General features: G+C 45.7%; 1 protein-coding gene across 1 annotated transcript in view; it reads right to left on the bottom strand.

Moving 5' to 3' along the window:
* Positions 1 to 1683: 1683 nt before the first annotated feature.
* Positions 1684 to 21009, bottom strand: part of LOC138554391 (zinc finger protein 268-like) — a 62767-nt gene continuing 43441 nt past the window's right edge. Inside the window, exon 4 of the mRNA XM_069642584.1 lies at positions 1684 to 6525. Within this exon, the coding sequence (XP_069498685.1) occupies positions 3983 to 6061 (2079 nt within the window). The 5' untranslated portion in view covers positions 6062 to 6525 and the 3' untranslated portion in view covers positions 1684 to 3982. The remainder of the gene's footprint in view (positions 6526 to 21009) is intronic.

Below are 21009 nucleotides of genomic sequence, written 5' to 3'. Positions count from 1 at the left end.
TATCAATTCGTTAATTTGTGAGCACTTACCTTAATTTACAGCATGTTTTCTCTTGAATGCCATATCTTCTTTAGCTGAGGGTTAAGGTATGGACGGGCACACCCTGCAGATTTGAACACCAGCACCTACTTCTCTTTACCCCACCTGCTCCGTCACGACCAGCTCCCTCCAAGTAAACCTCTTTCCCACCCCTCCACTGACCCATTACGACCATCTCTTTACCCCACATCCTACGTCACGACCCACTCTCTCCATGTTCATAACAATACATTTTAAAAAGTGGACAATAACATTTATTCCAGCATTAAACTTGAATAGAGGTGGTCACCCCACTAATTAAAACAAATAAATCACCTCTGAACAGCAGATTACACAAAAGTGAAGCCAGAAAAAAAGAGATTTAACACAGGAATGGAGCTATTACTAACAATTTATATTTAATGTTAACACAGTGACATATTGGTGGAAGCTCAATACTCATTTTATCAGCATTTCACTCAGTGTATGAATCCCGATGGAAGACATTTACATTAGACATGTCAATTTATCCAAGATCAGCTTTATTTTGTAAACATTTATATCCACTATTCCTTCTCGGAAATTAGAGAACAACTGTGATATCATTACACCCACAACTCTCATTTCAGACAGAAAGGCACCATTTCATTTCCAAATGTGCATGAGTTGTATTGTCTAACAACACAGAAAACATTTCTATTCCATTTGCCCTTCCTACTCTATTCACAAAATGTCACTTTTCTAAAATACATGGCCACATAATTTAATGGGACACTTGACATCTTCTCTGGGCCCTTCACACCAAACAAATTTCTTATAACATAGCTTTAAAAGTGGGCAAGCCCCCTTCCTTGTGTAATTGCACTTCATTGTGCTGATCCCAGGCTAGGGAACCATCTACTACTGCCCCAATAGATAGGCAATAGTATAATACAGTACAGGGGATCCTAAGGTGAAAAGAAAACTGTAGTGCTGTAGAACATGCTACAAAAAGTGGAAACGCTGCAGTATTCAGCAAGGATGGCCCTCCTGGCGACGCAAGCATTTCTTTGGAAACTGACTTCTGGAGTGCTATTGGAGACTCCAGTTTTATAGATTCCATTCTCCATGGTTTCCCTTTGCAAAACAGTCTTTGCACATGTGTTAAAACACAACTTATCTGTAAGGCTGGTATTAAGAGCTTGTGTGGAAACATATATCACAAGATATGCGCAGGAACCAGTGTTACAAAAAATATAATCAATTTTATTTTTAGTGCATACTAAAAAACAAGGACGTCAATGGTCCATTTATAAAAAAAAGGCCAACGTGTGACAACATATAACAACAGTGAATCAAACACTATATTCAAAAAGCATACAAATGTATCTCTAGACAACTGTTAAATCTCAACACATTGTGTACAAGGGTTCCTTTCAAAAATGAATGATAAAGGCTTATGATTGGAAGTCACCTTGTTCTACTAACTCCACCAAAAGCAGCAATGAGCTTTGTTGAGATTTAACAGTTGTCTAGAGATACATTTGTATGCTTTTTGAATATAGTGTTTGATTCACTGTTGTTATATGTTGTCACACGTTGGCCTTTTTTTTTTTATAAATGGACCATTGACGTCCTTGTTTTTTAGTATGCACTAAAAGTAAAGTGGATTATATTTTTTGTAACACTGGTTCCTGCGCATTTCTTGTGATATATGTTTCCACACAAGATCTTCATTTACAGTTGCCTCATATTAGTCTAAATCTCCAAACCTATATGTTGACATCAATAGGTAGCTTGCTTTGGGGACTTCTTCTTTTGCCCATGTACTACAGGCCACATCCCACAAGCCCCTAACAAAAAAGTGGTCTTTTCTGCTCATATAGCATTACCTCTGGTATTAAGAGCTGCCTTTTTTTAAAATTAAGAAAATCTTTCTCTATGGCACTTATTCACCCAAAGGTTTATGGGCTCTAACAGCAGGTAGACATTAAAACATAGCAGAATCCAGCAAAATGAAGGAAAGAAACCAGACTAGATGGGTCTATAGCACGCATCTGAAGGTCATTTGGCCCGTGGTAGCATGCAATCTTAGACAGAGGGCATTCCAGATACAGGGAGCCACACTCCCCCCCCCCCCCAAAAAAAAGGGTACACCACCTGCTCATCTAGAGGAATAGATTTAAAGGTACAGGGAGGACAAGGGTGGCAGGATCCAATGCAGAAAGGGGGACGTTTGCCATAAAGGACACAATGAGCTAACAAAGCACGTTAAACCCAATCTGAGAGGTCACAGAAAGCCAGTGCGGACTGTAAAGAAAGTGATATGCCACATTTCTCAATGGATGAAAAAAGCAGGTTAGCACTTCATGCCACCTGACGTTAGTCACATATGCCAATGAGCACAGAAAAAAACAGCATTGCCATAGTCAAATCTAGAAATAATTAGGGTTATAACATCTGATGAAGGATGATAAGCATCTATAAAAGGGCTGGTTGGCTGACTTGCTGAGGCGATGCTATGATCCTGTGAGAGGGAGAAGGGGGTGCACGCCTTAAACTGCACCTTTGAGTCATGATCTGGGAAAGTATTGCAATGGGGTTTGCTTGACTCAATAATGTGCTCCACATTTGGTTTTGGGATGATGCAGTGATATTTTGTTATGCATTTGAACATTATGATGATGTACATTGAAATGTATTGCTTGATATATTGTGATTTGCCATAAGATAGCTTGCATAGGCTCATCAAACCTATTACTTTAGAGGTTAAACATTTGTGATTTTCCTTTAGAAATGAGAGAACATTTTATACACATTGCTTCAGTGATAGAGCAGGTTTATTTGAACTTAGATGTTCCTTAAACAGAAGGCATAAGGCTGGAAAGGACTTGTGTCTGTCAATGGAAAGGCGATTTAAACCCCAGGTGAAGTTGGACAGTGCTTTATATGCTTGACATGTACTTTAATATCCAGGGCTAAAGAAGTGATGTGGAGTGATTTGATTACAGAATATGAGACTTGATGCTTACCAGACAAACACATGTTGGAATTCTAAGCGAACGTGGAGAGTTGGAATATGTTGTTATTCTAGAGAGAGAATGTGTAAACAAATACTTCCTTTTACAACATTAGTCATTCTTGGCTCTAAGACATCTGTACAGTGAAATGGCAATTGATAACACTGTTATGTAATGCATATTATGCCTCTTTCCCTGAAGCCTTTTTGTTTTGTGAAAACCTATATCTCGGTATATGTGCATTAGGTGTGACAGGAACTGCTGTGGATGTGTTGCAGAACCCAGGAGTGTAGTACATTTTAAGGGTGGTACATTGGTAGAGCTCTGCAATGGAGTTGGGAAGGGAAATGCATTTTGAGCACCTCAGAATCCACTTTTAGAATCTATGAAGCAAGACCATAATATCAGTACTTAAAAAGAAGAGGAGACACCCTCTTGGTTCCATTTCAGTAGCAGGCAGATTCCCTGACGCATAACAAGGGCGCTAGACCTTAGCTAAGCCAAGAGCTGGTGGGAGCCCTCCCCTTATGGTCAGAGCCCTTACTAGCTGCCGCGGTCCCAAGGCCATCCCATATATCCTATGAGCATCTATAGTTATTGCTTCAACCACTGAGTCTAAGCTTTTGCAAAATGTTGGAGCCCGTTAATTAGCATGGAGTCCTTATGCAAAGTCTTTCATAGGATGGTTACCTAAACACAGAAGGTACAGTCTCCCTTCAAATAATACAGAAGGGATGCATTTCGAACAGAGATTGGACAATCATAATCAGCCATCATTTGTATTAGTCAACAGCCATGGCAAACTCAGTAGCATTGTAGACGCACCTCCTTCTCTCTGAAACATCTTCAATTTCAGAAGAGATTTCACCACCTACATGTCCTCTCTTATGGCAGATAACATCCTGTGTACTGAGGTATTCGCCACATTCACTCTGCTGAACAGGCATACATGTTTTGTCTTGTGTCTAATAAGGCGTCTCACCTGTATGTGTACTCTGGTGGCAAATAAGTTGTCGCTTTCGAGCAAACCCTTTCCCACATTCAATGCACTCATAAGGTTTCTCACCTGTATGTTTTCTCTGGTGGATAGTAAGATCTCCCTTCTGAGCAAACCATTTCCCACATTCAGTGCACTTATAAGGTTTCTCACCTGTATGTGTTCTCTGGTGGATAGTAAGCTCGCCATTAGTAGCAAACCCTTTCCCACATTCAGTGCACTTATAAGGTTTCTCACCTGTATGTGTTCTCTGGTGGCAAATAAGTTGTCCCTTCTGAACAAACCCTTTCCCACATTCAGTGCACTTACAAGGTTTCACCCCAGTATGTGTTCTCTGATGGCTAGTAAGTTCGGACTTTGTCAAAAACCCTTTTCCACATTCAGTGCACCCATAAGGTTTCTCACCAGTATGTGTTCTTTGGTGGCGAATAAGTGGTCCTTTCCGGGCAAACCCTTTCCCACATTCAGTGCACACATAAGGTTTCTCACTTGTATGTGTTCTCTGGTGGCTAGTAAGCTCTGACTTTGTAAAAAACCCTTTTCCACATTCAGTGCACTCATAAGGTTTCTCACCTGTATGTGTTCTCTGGTGGATAATAAGATCGCCCTTTGCAGCAAACCCTTTCCCACATTCAGTGCAGCCATAAGGTTTCTCACCTGAATGTGTTCTCTGGTGGTGGATAGTAAGCACGCCCTTTGTAGCAAACCCTTTCCCACATTCAGTGCACTTATAAGGTTTCTCACCTGTATGTGTTCTCTGGTGGCAAATAAGTTGTCCCTTCTGAACAAACCCTTTCCCACATTCAGTGCACTTACAAGGTTTCACCCCAGTATGTGTTCTCTGATGGCTAGTAAGTTCGGACTTTGTCAAAAACCCTTTTCCACATTCAGTGCACCCATAAGGTTTCTCACCAGTATGTGTTCTTTGGTGGCGAATAAGTGGTCCTTTCCGGGCAAACCCTTTCCCACATTCAGTGCACACATAAGGTTTCTCACTTGTATGTGTTCTCTGGTGGCTAGTAAGCTCTGACTTTGTAAAAAACCCTTTTCCACATTCAGTGCACTCATAAGGTTTCTCACCTGTATGTGTTCTCTGGTGGATAATAAGATCGCCCTTTGCAGCAAACCCTTTCCCACATTCAGTGCAGCCATAAGGTTTCTCACCTGAATGTGTTCTCTGGTGGTGGATAGTAAGCACGCCCTTTGTAGCAAACCCTTTCCCACATTCAGAGCACTCATAAGGTTTCTTGCCTGTATGTGTTCTCTGGTGGCAAATAAGGTGTCCCTTCTCAGAAAACCATTTCCCACATTCAATGCACTCATAAGGTTTCTCACCTGTGTGTGTTCTCTGGTGGCTAATAAGGGGTCCCTTTCGAGCAAACCCTTTCCCACATTCAGTGCACTCATAAGGTTTCTCACCTGTATGTGTTCTCTGGTGGCAAATAAGGTGTCCCTTCTCGGCAAACCCTTTCCCACAATCAATGCACTTATAAGGTTTCTCTCCTGTATGTGTTCTCTGGTGGCTATTAAGCTCTGCCTTTGTAAAAAACCCTTTCCCACATTCAGTGCACTCATAAGGTTTCGCACCTGTATGTGTTCTCTGGTGGATAGTAAGCTTGCCCTTTTCAGCAAACCCTTTCCCACATTCATTGCACTCATAAGGTTTCTCACCTGTATGTGTTCTCTGGTGGATAGTAAGCTTGCCCTTTTCAGCAAACCCTTTCCCACATTCATTGCACTCATAAGGTTTCTCACCTGTATGTGTTCTCTGGTGGATAGTAAGCTTGCCCTTTTCAGCAAACCCTTTCCCACATTCAGTGCACTCATAAGGTTTCTCGCCTGTATGTGTTCTCTGGTGGCAAATAAGGTGTCCCTTCTGAGCAAAACCTTTCCCACATTCAATGCACCCATGAGGTTTCCCCCCTGTATGTGTTTTCTGGTGGCCTGTAAGCTCTGCCTTTGGTTTTGCAGCTGTATGCATTTGCTGGTGGCACATAAGTGTATCAAGAAAATGGACGCTATTCTCAAATTTAGTGCATGGATACATTTTTTCACCTATGTCTGCATGTGGGCAATAAGTATATTCTTGAGATGGCAATTGTTCCCACAGTATGTGCACGTTTCAAGTTTGCCCGTTTATTTTGTCAGGGGCCCAATAAGAGGAGCTTTTCACTGAACCTTTTCCCAAATTCAAAGCACTAATGCGAAGTGATTTTCTTACTGCAAATTACACATTATCATTTCATGCTAGATAGCACTCTACCCCGTAATTGACAGAATGAATATGCTTGGTCACTGGATGTTACCACGTAGGTGTTGCATGGGCGGAAGCCATCATGTATCCAACAAGCTTCTCAATCTCAGTTTCTGAATACTCTGATAAGACAACTGGACCCCAAACTTGCACTCTTCTAAAATGCTGGGAATTTGCGTATTCTAACAATGAAGCTTTTCACTGCGATAGTCCAGAGAATCGAACAATCACTGTTGCATTTCTGGGGCATCAGTCACCTATTAACATAAAGGAGATGCACATTATTAGTTTCAACACGTTCACAAATTGCAGGCATCACATGTAATAAGACGAATCTACTCGGTAGTAGTGATATTAACTCGCGTAGTAACTTATACGGCTTTGAAGGGCCATCTGTTGGGGAAAGACGCCCCGATAGGTGGCAGCATAGTGGTGCTCCAATAAGAGCATTTAACAGGACCGAGGTAACATGCAGCAGGAATAACACGGTTCATTTTTATTTAGAAAATGTTAGCATCCAAAGCATTAGGAGAAAACTATTTTAAATTGATATCTTAATCATCAGAAACATGTATATACCTTCTATTTTATTTATTCAGAAATGAGTACATGGAAGCTCCCAATTTCAATATACAAATGATAAAGGCAGGAGTTTGCCACCATTAGGATGCCTGCTTGACGAGTCCATTAGGTAACCACTGATGACTTGTGTACTGGCCCAAACACAAATAATATAATCAACAGCACCATTGAGCAAACACAGACAACATTGTGATTTAAAGGGAAAGCACCAATCTCTTCCCACAGTGAGAATGACACAGGCCATGCTGGCACTACATTCAAACACGGACTTTAAACCTAGATAAACTCCTAACTCATCCATCTCCCCCAGGAGTGACAGAAATAACAAGCCTGTGTCAGTGTCACGATCCAGAGGCACACACACATGAGGAATCCACTACAAGCCAATGTTAATACAGGGTTACATTCTAGGCACTTTCGGTTTCCAGCAAGCCGGCGTACTTTCCCTTTAAAGAAAAGTCTTCAGTGGTAAGCCGGGACACAGGGACTGGAGATTGCCATGGCAACGCTGGCATCCCTTACGCTTGGGTAAGCTGTGTAAGGTCACATGTATTCGTCCTTATTAGCCCCTTCCGGTGTTCAGCTCGGTGCTTCTGAACAAACTTCGACTAGTGTTTTGGTTCATTGGTTTTTCTTGTTGGCAAACCCTGCTTCGTTTCGACGTTTTTGCATTTGCCTGCCCCTTGGATTCTGATTCGCCTCGTTAGTATTTTTGACCCGGACTGAATCTCAACCTGCTATTAGATTACCCTTGTTTGTAGTGATGCCAACTTCAATTTGTGCTTGCTTGGTCACGGCTCTATCGTTGTTCTTGTCCTTACCTGAACAGGGTTTCTTCTCTGCTCCTTCTGCCTTTTCCCCGGTGCTGTTCTACCTTACCTTCTTACTTTATCTCTGCTGTTCAAGTGAGGATGCGATCGCGCGCTCCATGGGATAGAACTTTGTTTTCTTCCGTCTACAACTCCAGTGAAGACGCGAACGCGTGCTCTGTGGGCAAGAACCTTTCTCTTCATTTCTTCTATGCATCTGAGGACGCGAACGCGAGCAACGTGGGAAAGGATTGTTGCTCTCCATCTTTACATGTCCAGTGAGGACGCGAACGCGCGCCAACGTGGGAAGTACATTTGTTCCTTTCCAGCTTTCTGGTAATGTTTATTTATCCTTGAGGTCTTCAGTCATATTTTCTCTACACTATCCGGATTCCACGGTAAGCACACTCCTAAGGGGGGTTTCTGGAGCTTAGGGGATATTGATCCCGAGGTTAATCCTGTTCTTGTTTCTACTATAGTTCCTATCCAAACCACCTGCCTGTGCCTTCAGAGTTTCTTGCAAGGAACCTGCGCTTATTGCCCAGCTCTGTATTGTTTTTGGTCTGATCTTTAGTTTAGAGTCAGTAAGGTTAATTTTGTTAACATGTAGATTGTTTCCTTACAGCTTGGTGATTCATGGGATCCATCCATCCATCTTCCAATCAATAGGTCCCTCTGCATGTTATTTTAGCATTCAGTAGGTTTGTAGTATTGTTAGGAAGAAAGTATAACTTCACTACGTGCAAAGTCTACACGTGGAAGCTTTGGCTGGCATTGACAGTCAGAGACAAATAGAATGACATTTCTGGCAATAAGGTAAAGTGTATGAGAGACTACCCAAACACCCCAATATCACCCCATTTGCCCTCTTAATTGTTTATACTAATGCCCCATTGCCAGGTACTGCATTTAATTGGCCGGAAGAGTCCAACTTCTGTTTCCCTGATCAGCATACCACTGGGCCTCATTACGAGTATGGAGGTACGGGGTAAAATTGTAGGTTACTCAGTTACTTCCAATTTTAACACTACGCAAATGATGAGGTTTGGTGTTCAGTGGAGGATTTATCTCCAGCAAAACCCTGGAGGTAAATCTTTCCACTCAATGGCAAAAGAAATCGGCAGAATTGGAGGAATTAGCGCAGCAGTAATTCCGCAGAAAGAAAGCAGGGAATGGGGAATTACACTGCCGCCACCACCACTTGTAATCAGGTGGAAATTTCGCCTGACCAAGTGGCGGTAACAGTAACTCCTCCGGACTATTTTTTGCAGGATTTACCTCAAAATGACCCCTTAACTCGTAATGAGTCCCACTGTGTAGGTTTCAGGAGGGGCTACATTCCATTTTATTGTTGTGTGGCTATAAATGGGCCTGTTACTTAACAGGCTCCCATAACATGATCCAGACCCCTTTTTGTGGATTCTGATCATTGCCACCTAGGTTGAATCTCAGCATGCCCCTGCACCCTCTGTGCTGTGACCAAGAACTGCTTTCATCCCGTCCCTAGTAACCAATGGGGATGCTGGCCCATCACTGCTAACATCAAATAATTGATTGCCGCCATTTAGTGATTACACACGCTGATCTACGGTGGAAATTCTAGTCATCCTACTCCAGGGGTATCTGTGCAACACAATCCCACATAATTCCATTGCCAACATCTGTTGCAAACCATATGGCATCAACCCTGGAATAAGACCTTATATACGTGTGAATAGTATGCATAGTTAGTACCCCAGGATGCGTGAGACACCAACCGTCCACCTGTCAGTCCTACCTTAGTACATTTATTGTACATCTAGTGAAGGTAGCTATCACAACAGTATATGCGAGAACCTTTGAGCGTTCCAGTATGGAGTACAAACGCCAGGTTGCTGTGAGTCAATAAAATCATTGTGAGTGAATAATGTTCCGAGTGGATAATCCCTAGAAGCCCCCCACCCCCCATTCTCAGGTGTGTCTACTGTGCAGCCACAACCTTAGGTTGTGTGTGCTAAAGCACCCTCCACTTTCGCCGTCTTCTTAAAATGTGGCTATTCTAGGCCTTCCTGTGGCTCCAGTCTGTTCCTCTTCTCGCCATGATGCCTCCTGGTGACCGTGCGCATTATAAATATTGTTAACATAAGAGAACTTTTTTAGGGTGTCAAGGCCCACAATATTCAACAATCTTGGCCTAACCATATCCCTGTGTGGCGCATATCAATCTCAAGTCCCCTATGAATCCAATTTCGGTGATCCATTTATCTGGCCACAATGTAATATAATGACCGATTGCAATCAAAAAAAATCCCTGCTGTACCTCAACACCCTCCATCCTCGTCTCTACATGTGCGCTTCTGAACTCGCTGAGTGAAAACAAATTAAGAACTCCATCAATGAGGTTACTCTCTAGGAAGTAGAAAGAGCCAGATTACTGTCCTTGACGCAGTACCCCTCCAACAGAGCCAAGTGCATTGGTTCATTCAAGAGGCACTTATATCTTTGCCATCACCTTCCTCTACCAAAAACGTAATGCACATGTTTTCCCACATCCTTGCATTGCTCCACAAGTTGGTGTACTGCTTTCAGCAGGACTTTCAGGATCCTATGGCTGAACACTTTCACAGGTTCGCAATGTATCGATATTGATATTTTATTTGTATCACGCTCATACACAAGTGTTACAGAGTGGGACAGGGCAAGGGAGGGGATACAAGGGAGGACAAAACAACGATCTTACCAGGCCCAGTGACAGTGAGAACACGCAAGTGCAGGGGAGAGGGAAGTGGGAAAGTGCATGGGGGGGTGAAAGGAAAGTGCTAAGCAAGGGATAAAACAACAACTGGTAGTGCAGCCAGCAGGGTGGCAAGTGCAAGGTTAACAAGCAGACAAGGGGTGTCTGCAGGTAAGGGGACTTGAGGGTTGCAGATACAGATCCAAGTGCAAGGGTTGCCAAGAGGCATTGCAGGTGAAAGAATGGGTCGGCAGGGACCTGGGCCCAAGGTCAGAGGTAAGCCAGGTGCAGGATACTGAGGCAGATAGATCAGCAGGGGAGAGGAAGATCGAAGGCAGAAGCAAAGAGGAAGGTCTTGGGATTGCTTCCGGTACAGGAGGTGGTTCTCCAAGTTTTAGAGTGATAGGGAGTGTTCCAGAGGGAGGCCCCAGACGAGGAAAGAGTTCTACCCCTAACTCGTTGCTTGGGGAAGCGACGGACCCTGAGGGAGTTGGAGGTGAGGGATCAAAAAGCTCGAGTGGGAAGGAATTTACAGAGGGGGAGTTGAAGGTGTTTTGGACCCAGGACCCAGAAAGCCTTGTGGACAATGCAAAAGGTCTTTAAATGTAATTCTTGCATCCACTGGGAGCCAATGAAGAGATTTCAGGGCTGGAGAGATACGATCCCAGGGCTTGAGGCCAAGGACTTGACTTTACTTTTTTACTTTATTTCCATTATACTGTGCACCAATAAACCCAGAGGCGTGAGGGCGCATACAAAACAAACAACATGAAACATAAAAGCAGCGTATGCAAAGATTGGGAATTCGCATAATTAAGTTAAGCAAAAGAAATGCATCAAACGACTAAAATGGAGATGGACTGGGAAGGAACAGTTTAAGCACAAAGAAGCAATAAGCCAGGGAACTAAGTACCACCCAGCATTACAATATCAAATCACAATTCGAAGATCCTCTTGGAAGATATTTACAGCGTCTTAGAAAGGCAGGTAGGGAGCTACCCACACAGCCCACTAATACACAGTCACTATTAAGTTGAGTACACCAGTCCTTAAGGTCCAATCTGCGAAGAATCAACAAGTCAGACCAGCGGACTGCACCCGATCCTGTTCTCTGGCGTAGCCAGGTGAGTACTTTATTCCGTAGTGCTTGTTTAGACTATTTAACTTCCATTTTCGGGATATTAGTTACAACAAAGTTCCTTTCATTCATAATAAAATCAAAGGTGTTCTGATCATTTATTCTAGGCCATTGTGACTTTCAGGATTGCAAGTTCCACAAAGAAATCGTTTTATGTTCATCGACCCCCACTACAGGTCGTTTAACTGCTAGTTGACCAGACCCCGGTACCAAGGAGGGTAAGGATGTATCCTGTGTCTCACCTTTAGAAAGCTTGGCTTCCTCATTAGCAACTAAAATTGCCCACTTGGCCATTATGGGCTCCACACAAGAGAATACTGTTTGTGAGGCATGGTCTGTTGACTCCCTTTGCAAGGTAACTTGACAGGCAAAATCTAATTTAATTGGTTGTAACAATGCGGATGGACTAGGGAGCACGGCTGTATGAGGTACCATGCATACTCTAGACTGATGTAAATCCACCACCCAAGCGCTCAGAGCATCCACCAGAACACCCAGATCAAAGAGACTAGAGCATAGTAAAAGCTCTTTGGAAATGCTAGCCATAATCAGGGGCCCTTGTTCTACTTGAAATGAAGCAGATGCTGCTGAAAGACAGGTTAACTCACCGAGCCCACAGCATCTACCACACCAGTTCTTCATGTGCTGCCGTGAAGATCCGTAGGATTCAAATTCCCAGCTATTGGGACAGTCACGCCACCCTTCTCACTAATGCCTATTTCACCCACTGACAACCGACAGGCGCAGCCGACCCACGCAGAAGGCACCGCAAAAGGCTCCTGTCCTGAGCCTGTGATACCTCATTCTGGCATGATTTCGTATGGAGCAGGAGCTCCTTGTCTAAGCGTTCGCAGGAGCAACGCGATTACCACAAAGGCATGGTAATTTTCAATCGAGGTAAGCCCATGGTCTCTGCATACCTCCCAAGCCTCTAAATATACTATTCCGCCAGCACAGTATATTACTAGCAGCATATTTCCACGGCAGCTTCATTTGCTGTGTTTACCCCCTTCCTTGAGATCACCAGCGTCTTGCTACATAGCACTCCGAACCGCAAGGATTTCAAAATACAACATCTAAGATAGCCGCCACCTCTTCACACCAGGTAGCGACTTCCTGATGTGGTCCGTGCTCTCACAGATGACTGGGCTGCCTCCAGTGCCTATTTCACCCAATCACTGACAACCGACAGGCGCAGCCGACCCGTGCAGAAGGCACCGCAAAAGGCTCCTGTCCTGAGCCTGTCGTGGCCGTACAGGGCCAGTGGGCCAGTTACGCTGCCCATGTATACTCAGCCCTTCCGGTAAGACTGATCCTCCTGCTTGCCCTCTCCGCGCTGCCACCCTTACGCACTGCGTAGCCACCGGCCTCATACCTCCCTATTAACTGTTCTCGCCATCCATGACTGCCCAGTAACACGGACACGTCTGACCCTCAAGTGACGCTGCATCTACTGCACGTCGCCCGACCAACGTAACTGGGCCAGCTGCAGTTTCAGTATCTTTCCACAACTCTCTTCGTGTCACCTATGTATCACCATACTTTTTGTTCTGTTGGATTTTAAACGTCCGAGCTCCGACTTCTAAGGTCTATGATTATTCACGTTATCACACCGATATCTATGCTTTACCACCATTGTTTTTAAATTGAATCACGCTGCATTTTAATGCGCCCCTCTAGGGTTAATATACTGCAAAGCACTTCGTAGGAGTGTATGGTTAAACTACATTACTGCAGACTACTCAGGCATGTATACCTTTGTGTTTTGTTCTCTAAAGTTGTATTATGCTGCACCATGCAAATGTATACTATATGTTACCACTATTTCAATGAGACCGTATAGCTGTAACAATCATACTCGCCTAACCTCTGCTACTCCTTGCCTACTCGCTCTTACAACCAGACATACCTGCATTCCCACTAGCACCTTCCTCCCACTCTCCTCACATCATGAAATGAAACGCTACTCCCAGCGAACACACAATACACTTGGCTACACTCCCATTGATTCTGGTGTGCCTCACATCTGCACACATTATTTTCCATCTTTCCTACAACAACCACACTACCCCACGACTTCTCCTCTACACTTTACAATGGAATCACAGTTCACCTCTGCACCCAACTCCCCACCAGACACCTTAGACTCAGAACACGCACCCAGCCGATACTCACTCTCACCCGCCCTGCACAAATCACCTGCAGGAACTCCAAACTTGGTTCCTGTTCCACTGCCAGACACCTCTCACACTCCTCCAGCACATCCACACAAAAAGTCAAATCTACACAGCATTGGCCATCCCCCTCTCGCACTAAGCTCCCTCACCTGCCCAAAGCTTGCAACATCATGTTAGAGTCACCAAAAAAAAAACACAATCTCCCTTCCTTAAATGTGCACTACTCAATGTTCGTTCACTTACTGCCCACGCACTAGAAATCAATGATCTTCTACTCAGTTAAGACATAGACATCCTATGCACCACTGAAACTTGGTTACATGAGGCATCGGGCCCTGCCATCACCCTAGCCCTGCTAACTGGATACACCATCCTCAGACAGTATAGGATTTCCAAAATAGGAGGGGGGGGTAGCACTAATCTATAAAGACACAATTTCCATAAGGTCGACACCGCACTCTGTGGAAAACGGCGTTGATATCTTATCGGTGAAACTAGCCCTCTCACCCACCAATACCATCAACATTCATCTCCTTTACCGTCCACCAGGATCTCCGGCGGACTTCCAGGGACACATTACCCATCTACTAAGTAGCAACCTTAAAAAAACCACTAAAACACTAATCTAAGGCGACTTCAAGCTAGGTCTCAATGACCCCAATGACAATGCGGCTAGCTCACTCCTCAATGACCTCTCAGACTTAGGCTTCACCCAAAAAAGTCTGAGCCCTACCCACACCAAAGGTCGCACCCTTGATTGGATTGCCGACCATAACTGTAATTCCTCGTTCACATCCAACAGTGCCTATCCCTGAACAGATCACCACTGCATCCAATTCTCCATCCCCACTACTGCCAGCCCCAAAGTCACCATGCCCGACCCCACCACACTAGCTAGAAGCTCTAAAAAACTTACAGCAGATAACATCCGACCACACCTTAACACCCCTTGCATAGCTCCTCCCTTCTCACAAGATCCAAACATCCTAGCAGACATCTTTAAGGACACCCTCTCAACAGATAACATTGTAGCACCTCTAGAAAAAATAAAAGAGAAACAATTATTTCACGCCAACTCGTGGTTCACTGAGGATCTGCAAACTATGTGCTCCAATAAGCGACTTGCCCTTAAATTGTGGCAATCTAACCCCTGTGACTCCACTAGAAACAATTTTAAATTACTGGCGTGAACGTATAAAGAAGCCATCTTCACTGCAAAATCCAACTCCTTTAATCAACGAATTTCCAATGCAAACTCGCAAACTAAAGAACTATTCACCATATTTAAGCAACTTACTATGCAGCCCACCAGCACAGATGAAATCATTAAGGACGAAGCCTGGTGCGCTAGCATCCAAACTGCTATGCTAAATAAAATAGACCCCTCCAGAAGAAAATCCAGACCCACTATAAAGCATTACTAAACCAAAACCTGCCTACGCAGGCCATGCCACCTGACGGCACTTCCCACCTCCCTAAATTCTCATTTAAGGACATCACAGAACTCGAAGTTATAGACCTCCTCAAACACCTTAAACCTTCACTATGAAAAGGTGACATCTGCCCTCCTAAGATTGTAAAAGACTGCGCCAAGGACCTTGCCCCCCTTCTCACTGCCTTCATCAACTCATCATTCAATACTGGCATTGTCCCCGCCAGCCTTAAAGAAGCTAGGGTTCGCCCTTTTCTAAAAAAACCTTCACTAGATCCCTCTCAGCCGAACAACTACAGGCCCATAACTACCGTACCGTTCCTTTTTAAACTTCTGGATAAAGCAGCTCATACGAAAATCCAATTGCACCTGGAGACTAACTCTGTCCTAGGAAAAAGACAGTCAGGGTTTCGCAAAGGGCACGGCACCAAAACTGCTCTACTGGATTTAAAAAACCAAATCACCCAAATCCTAGACAAAGGTAAACCTGCCCTCCTCCTCCTCCTAGACCTCTCGGCCGCCTTCGATTTGGTTGACCACAACACTCTCACCACTCACCTCACTCAAGCAGCCCGGTTCTCCAAACAAGCAACCTCATGGATTACCTCCTTCCTAGAAGGAAGAGTAATGAAAGTCTTTTCTGATATAGCAAATACAGCACCCAATTCAATTCATTGTGGAGTCCCCCAGGGCTCATGTACTGCAACAATGCTTTACAATCTTTTTGATAAGCTTGTGCACTTGGGATTGCATATACCAACTACGTGGACGATACCCATGTGGTTCTACCCCTAACTGGCTCATACGACATCGATGCGGCCGCATTAAACCAAATCTATGCCACCATCCAGGCTTGGATGGCGGAAAATGGTCTCTGCCTCAATGGGGATAAGACCGAGATTCTCATCCTGGGCAAAAAGAGGACGCTAACAAAACTAGACTGCACCTATTCTAGTTTTGACATAGATAACACTATCATCCCCGTCCTCAAGTCGGTCAAGACCCTTGGGGTTCACATCAACGCCACGCTATCCATGAATAAGCAAGTAAACTCCATAGCCTCAGCCTCAGCCTTAAGCACCAAACTCATCAATGCCATCAAACCTTTCCTGACCGAGCCTAACTGCCTCTCTATTGCCAGAGCCACTGTAGGTGCTAAGTTAGACTACTGCAACTCACTCCTAGCAGGTACTTCCTGTAAAAATCTAAATAGACTCCAGATCACACAAAACAATGAACTCAGGGCATCACTAGGTATCCCGAGAAGGGACCACATCTCTCAAGCTAGACAAGCAGCTCACTGGCTCCCAGTCAAAGACCGCATTACATTTAAAATTCTCACTACAGCCCACAAATGCGTTAACTACACAGCACCTGCCTATCTCTCAGAAACCCTCTGTACAGCCACCTCAGCAAGACCCGTCAGAACATGCTATACCAACCAACTCACCATTCCTCGCATCAATAAGGCTAAGGCAGGAGGGCTGGGCTTCCCATACATAGCCCCTAAGCTCTGGAACGCCCTCCCTACCTCTCTCCGAGCAGAAACCTCTTTACTTGCCTTTCGAAAGAATCTGAAAACCTCTCTTTTCAACTAATACTCCCACCCCTCTTCTCACCTACAACTGGCCATTTATCCTAACTACTTATACTGATAAATGTGTGTTCTAGCAATAATGGTCAAATTGTAAATCTGCTGCTACTATAACTAAGCAAAGCTCTACGCATGTAACAAGCTTTAAACTGTATACCAATGATATGTAACTAAGCAAAGCTCTTCTCATGTAACAAGTGCCATGTTGCCTAAGGGCTGTTGTGCGCTCTACAAATGTGAATACATAAATAAATAAATAAATAATCTAGCCCAAACCAAGTGTAAGGGGCTGGGGGCACTACACACACTGGCATAGCAACAGTATCCCCAGACAGAATACTGCAGCCGTAAAGGCAATGTTGGCACTAAAAAATGAAGAATGACTGCAATCACAGCCACCCAGTATAACAAACTCACGGCAACAGGTTGCACATGAGCTTACAGCCACTTGCTAGCACCCACACTTACCAGCCGTTAAGCTGTTTAAGGGATAAGAGGCTCCCAATCCTCCCAGCGGAACGCCTTAGCATCACATGCCAACCTCCATCCGCAGGCAGAGAGGCAGCTGGTGATCCCCAATGATCTCCGAAGTGAGGCATAACCCCTGACTCGGAACGCTGCGGCTGGCACCGCTTGAACCACGGGGGCCGCTGGAGCCGCAGGACAACGCCAGACAACGTTCAGCCCGCACACCAAACGCGAAGCTAGAGGAAAGGACCTATTCTGGCATCAAGCCGCACGGCCACAGAGGGTTGGCACTGCCTCCGACGCAGACAAGTCTCGCAGTCCTGTTCTGGATGAGTTGCAGAAGTAGGCAGATTTAGAAAGAGGCTGTTGCAGTAGTTAAGCCTAGAGAGAACCAGAGCTCGAGAGGCAGTAAGCTTCTGGGGGAAGGAGAGGAAAGGAGGAATACCTCTGAGGAGGTGCAGTTGGTAGCTTGACTTCTTAGAATCGTTGGAGATGTGAGGAGAAAAGTAGAATGTGGAGTCGAAGATGAACCCGAGGTTCTTAGCCTCACAGGTGGGAGCAGGAAGAGGTCCAAGGGAGGTTGGCCAGAGAGTGACAGGAAAGGAGGGTGCAGGTGTGCTGATAAGGAGAATCTCAGTCTTGCTGCCGTTAAGGCAGAGATCATTGGCGGCACACCACTCCTGGATAGCGGACAGACAGTCAGAGATGAGAGAAGGAGAGGAGGTGGAGGAGGGAAGCCTGAAGACGAGCTGAGTGTCATCCGCATAGCACTGAAAGTTGCAGCAGAGCGCAGCAATGGGGTGGGCAAGGGGTGCCAGGTATTGTTTGAAAAGCCAGGGAGAGATGTTAGACCCCTGTGGAACACCACAGGTAGAGAGTGAGATAGAGGAAAGGAAGGACCCAGGTTGGACCTGGGAGAGTCGATCAGAGAAGAAAGAGGTCAGCCAGGCCAGGCCTGATCGGTGATACCCAGGTTGTCATGGAGACAGTTGAGCAGGATGGCATGGTTGACCGTATCGAAGGCAGAGGAGAGATCGAGTAGGATGAGGACAGAAGGGTTGTTAGAGTCAAGGTTGGAGAGCAGGTCTTCATGGATGTTCAGGAGAGCAGCTTCTGTGCTTCTTGCAGCTCTAAAGCCTGACTGATGGTCATGGAGACAACCAACAGAATCAGTGTGAAGATTAAGCTGGGAGATGGCCAGTTCTTCCAGGAATTTTCCAGGTAAGGAGTGATGGAGATTGTGCGCTAGTTAGCCGGGCATGAGGGGTCGGCAGTGGGTTTCTTGAGAAGAGGATGCACAAGAGTGCTTCAGAGGGGCGGGTAAGGCTTCAGATGCAAAGGGGAGGTTACAGAAGTCGGCAAGAGCAGGAGCAAGTGTGTCAATATGGTCCATGATGGTTTTAGATGAACAGGGAAGAACCTGTTTTAACAAGACTTTCATAGATCGGACTTGTCTTGAAACCTCGTCGGGGGAGAGAAGAGGAAAGGAAGAGAAGGTGGGACGGGGCAGCTGTAGGAGGGCCAGAAGTAGAGGGGAGAGAAGGGGGAAGATGAGGAGAGGACGGGAGGGTGGACAGGATGTCCTGCATTTTTTAGATGAAATGAGAGGCAAGGGCCATGCAAAGAGCCTGGGAGGAGATAGGAGAGGTAGAGACTGCAGCAGGGTTGGCCAGCTCCTTGCAGATTTTAAAGAGTTTTGCTGTGTTGTTAGAGGCCAGAGTCTTGGATGTGGGCTCTCTACTTCGTTCGGACAAGGAGCCGGTAATGCCTTTAGAGCAGGCGGCAGGCCAGTCTGTCAGAGAATACAAGAAGCCCACCATTTCCTCTCAGCCACCTACACTCGCGTTTAAGGGTTGCTAGGTCGGAGTCGTACCAAGAGTTGCACTTGGCTTTGGGCTTCAAGCAGATCCTCATGACAGGAGCAAGAACATCCAGAGCATCAGAGATAGAAGAGTAGAGCATGGAAAGGGCTGTGTAGAGATGAGAGTCAGCCGGAGGAGGACGAGGGGGGCGAGAGAAAGTGGCGGCGAAAGCCTTAACTGACACATGTTTCATGGGTCAGATGACCGAGAAGGTAGGTGGCAGTGTTGGAGTTGGATTGGCCTGAGAGGTAGAAAGGGAGAGATGGGAGGAAAGGAGGGAGTGATCACTCAGGGAGAGGAAGTGGTCAGAGGGATGGCGAGGGAGAGGTTGGAGGAGATCAGAGCATCTAGCATGTGCCTGCAGAGTGAGTCGGGCCAGAGGGGAGAATATATAGAGATAGAGAGAATTGCAGAGGTCACGAAAGAGTACAGAGGAGGAACAGGGAGCATCCACAAGGAGAAGGAGTTGAGTGGTAGAAGCCAGGAGGCAGAAGGAGAGGGACGCCCACTCAGAGAGGAAGGAGGTGATCTGATAAGGTGGCCGATAGATGTTAGCCACGGTAAGAGAGTTGCCAGGAGAGAGAGAGCCTGCAGATAAGGCATTTGAAAGAGGAGTAGGTCTGCATAGGAATAACAGAGCCATGAATCCACTCAGGGAAGATTAGGGCTACACCCTCTGCGGACCGGGTGGATCTGGGTGTGGAGAGCATCTTGTAGCCGTCAGGCAGGAGAGTATCAAAACTTATGACAGAGCTGGCAGTGAACCATGTCTCGGTGAGACCGAGGACATTGAGGTCAAGTTCTTCAAGGAGGTGACAGATGTCAGAGGAGTGTTGGATGGCTGAGCGGGAGTTGAGAGTGGCAATATGGAGAAGGTTGCCATCCTCGAAGGACTTCCGGGGAGGGGTAAAGAGCAGAGGTATGCACTGTGGAGGTGTGGAAGGAGGTGCAGATAGATCCCGAGGGAGGGCTGGAGAGGAAAGAGAGGGCAATATAGCCAAGGAGGAGGCAGAGGGGGGAGGCAAGGACGCTGAAGAAAGTTGAGAAGGGAGAGCAGGAGAAGAAAGGAAATTGATGAGGCGCAGGAAGCGTCTATCAAAGAGAAGAAGGTTGGCCTGAGGGCCTTGGACGAAGACAGTGCCATTCATGTAGACATTAATGATGACCTTAGAGGAGTCGAAGGAGGCCAGGTGGAACTCCCAGCGGTTGCCACCATTAATGGGAGAAGAGGAGAAAGGAGAGAGAACGGAGACCATATGAAGCGTCCATAGATTTGGCGAGGGAACGACAAAGAGGTTGTCGGTGAGGGTCTGTCTGGAGGAAATACTAGTATCAGTATAGTGTCAGTGAAAGGAAGACCAGGGTTAGAGACCGAGATATCTTTTTGAACTTCTTCGTGCCAGACTTAATGAGGAGGGAAGGATAGTCAATGGAGAAATAGTTGGAGAAGATAGGGGAAGCAGAGAGTGCCATGGGTGGTGTAGAGATTGAGGGGGAGGGCAGTCACTAGGCCAACAAGTACAAGATAAAAAGCATGCAATAAAACCACGCGAGCACAAACACCACTAAATTCAAAATTAGTACATGGTAATTCTAGCCAGAGTAAAGCCCGTGGATGGCCCAGGCCCTTTGCCTCCCTGCATCATTAATATTGCATCAGCATGCAGTGATACTGTGAATGACTTTGCCTGCCAGTGCTTAGTCTATTAAACCACACCTTGCTGCCTTCAGCCATGCCCATCTCTCTGCACTCTAGTGTCTGGCTACCATTGTCAAGGCTTCCGTTTTCCAGGAGGTCTGCCCAACGGGACCATCCCACCATGGTAGGGGCAAACCTGCAGGAAGACTGAGCACATGCTTGGTGGGAGGAGGACTCTGGGAAGCCTAGATATGGATTGCTCCTTAGTTCTCGCCTCAGCCTCGCAGGTGTTGTATTGTGCAGTTGCCTTCCACATGCCCTCCTCCT

This window comes from Ambystoma mexicanum, unplaced genomic scaffold (assembly GCF_040938575.1).
Source record: "Ambystoma mexicanum isolate Mex_15411 unplaced genomic scaffold, UKY_AmexF1_1 Mex_scaf16, whole genome shotgun sequence".
Taxonomy (NCBI): domain Eukaryota; kingdom Metazoa; phylum Chordata; class Amphibia; order Caudata; family Ambystomatidae; genus Ambystoma; species Ambystoma mexicanum.
This window is presented reverse-complemented; position numbering and strand designations above follow the sequence as displayed.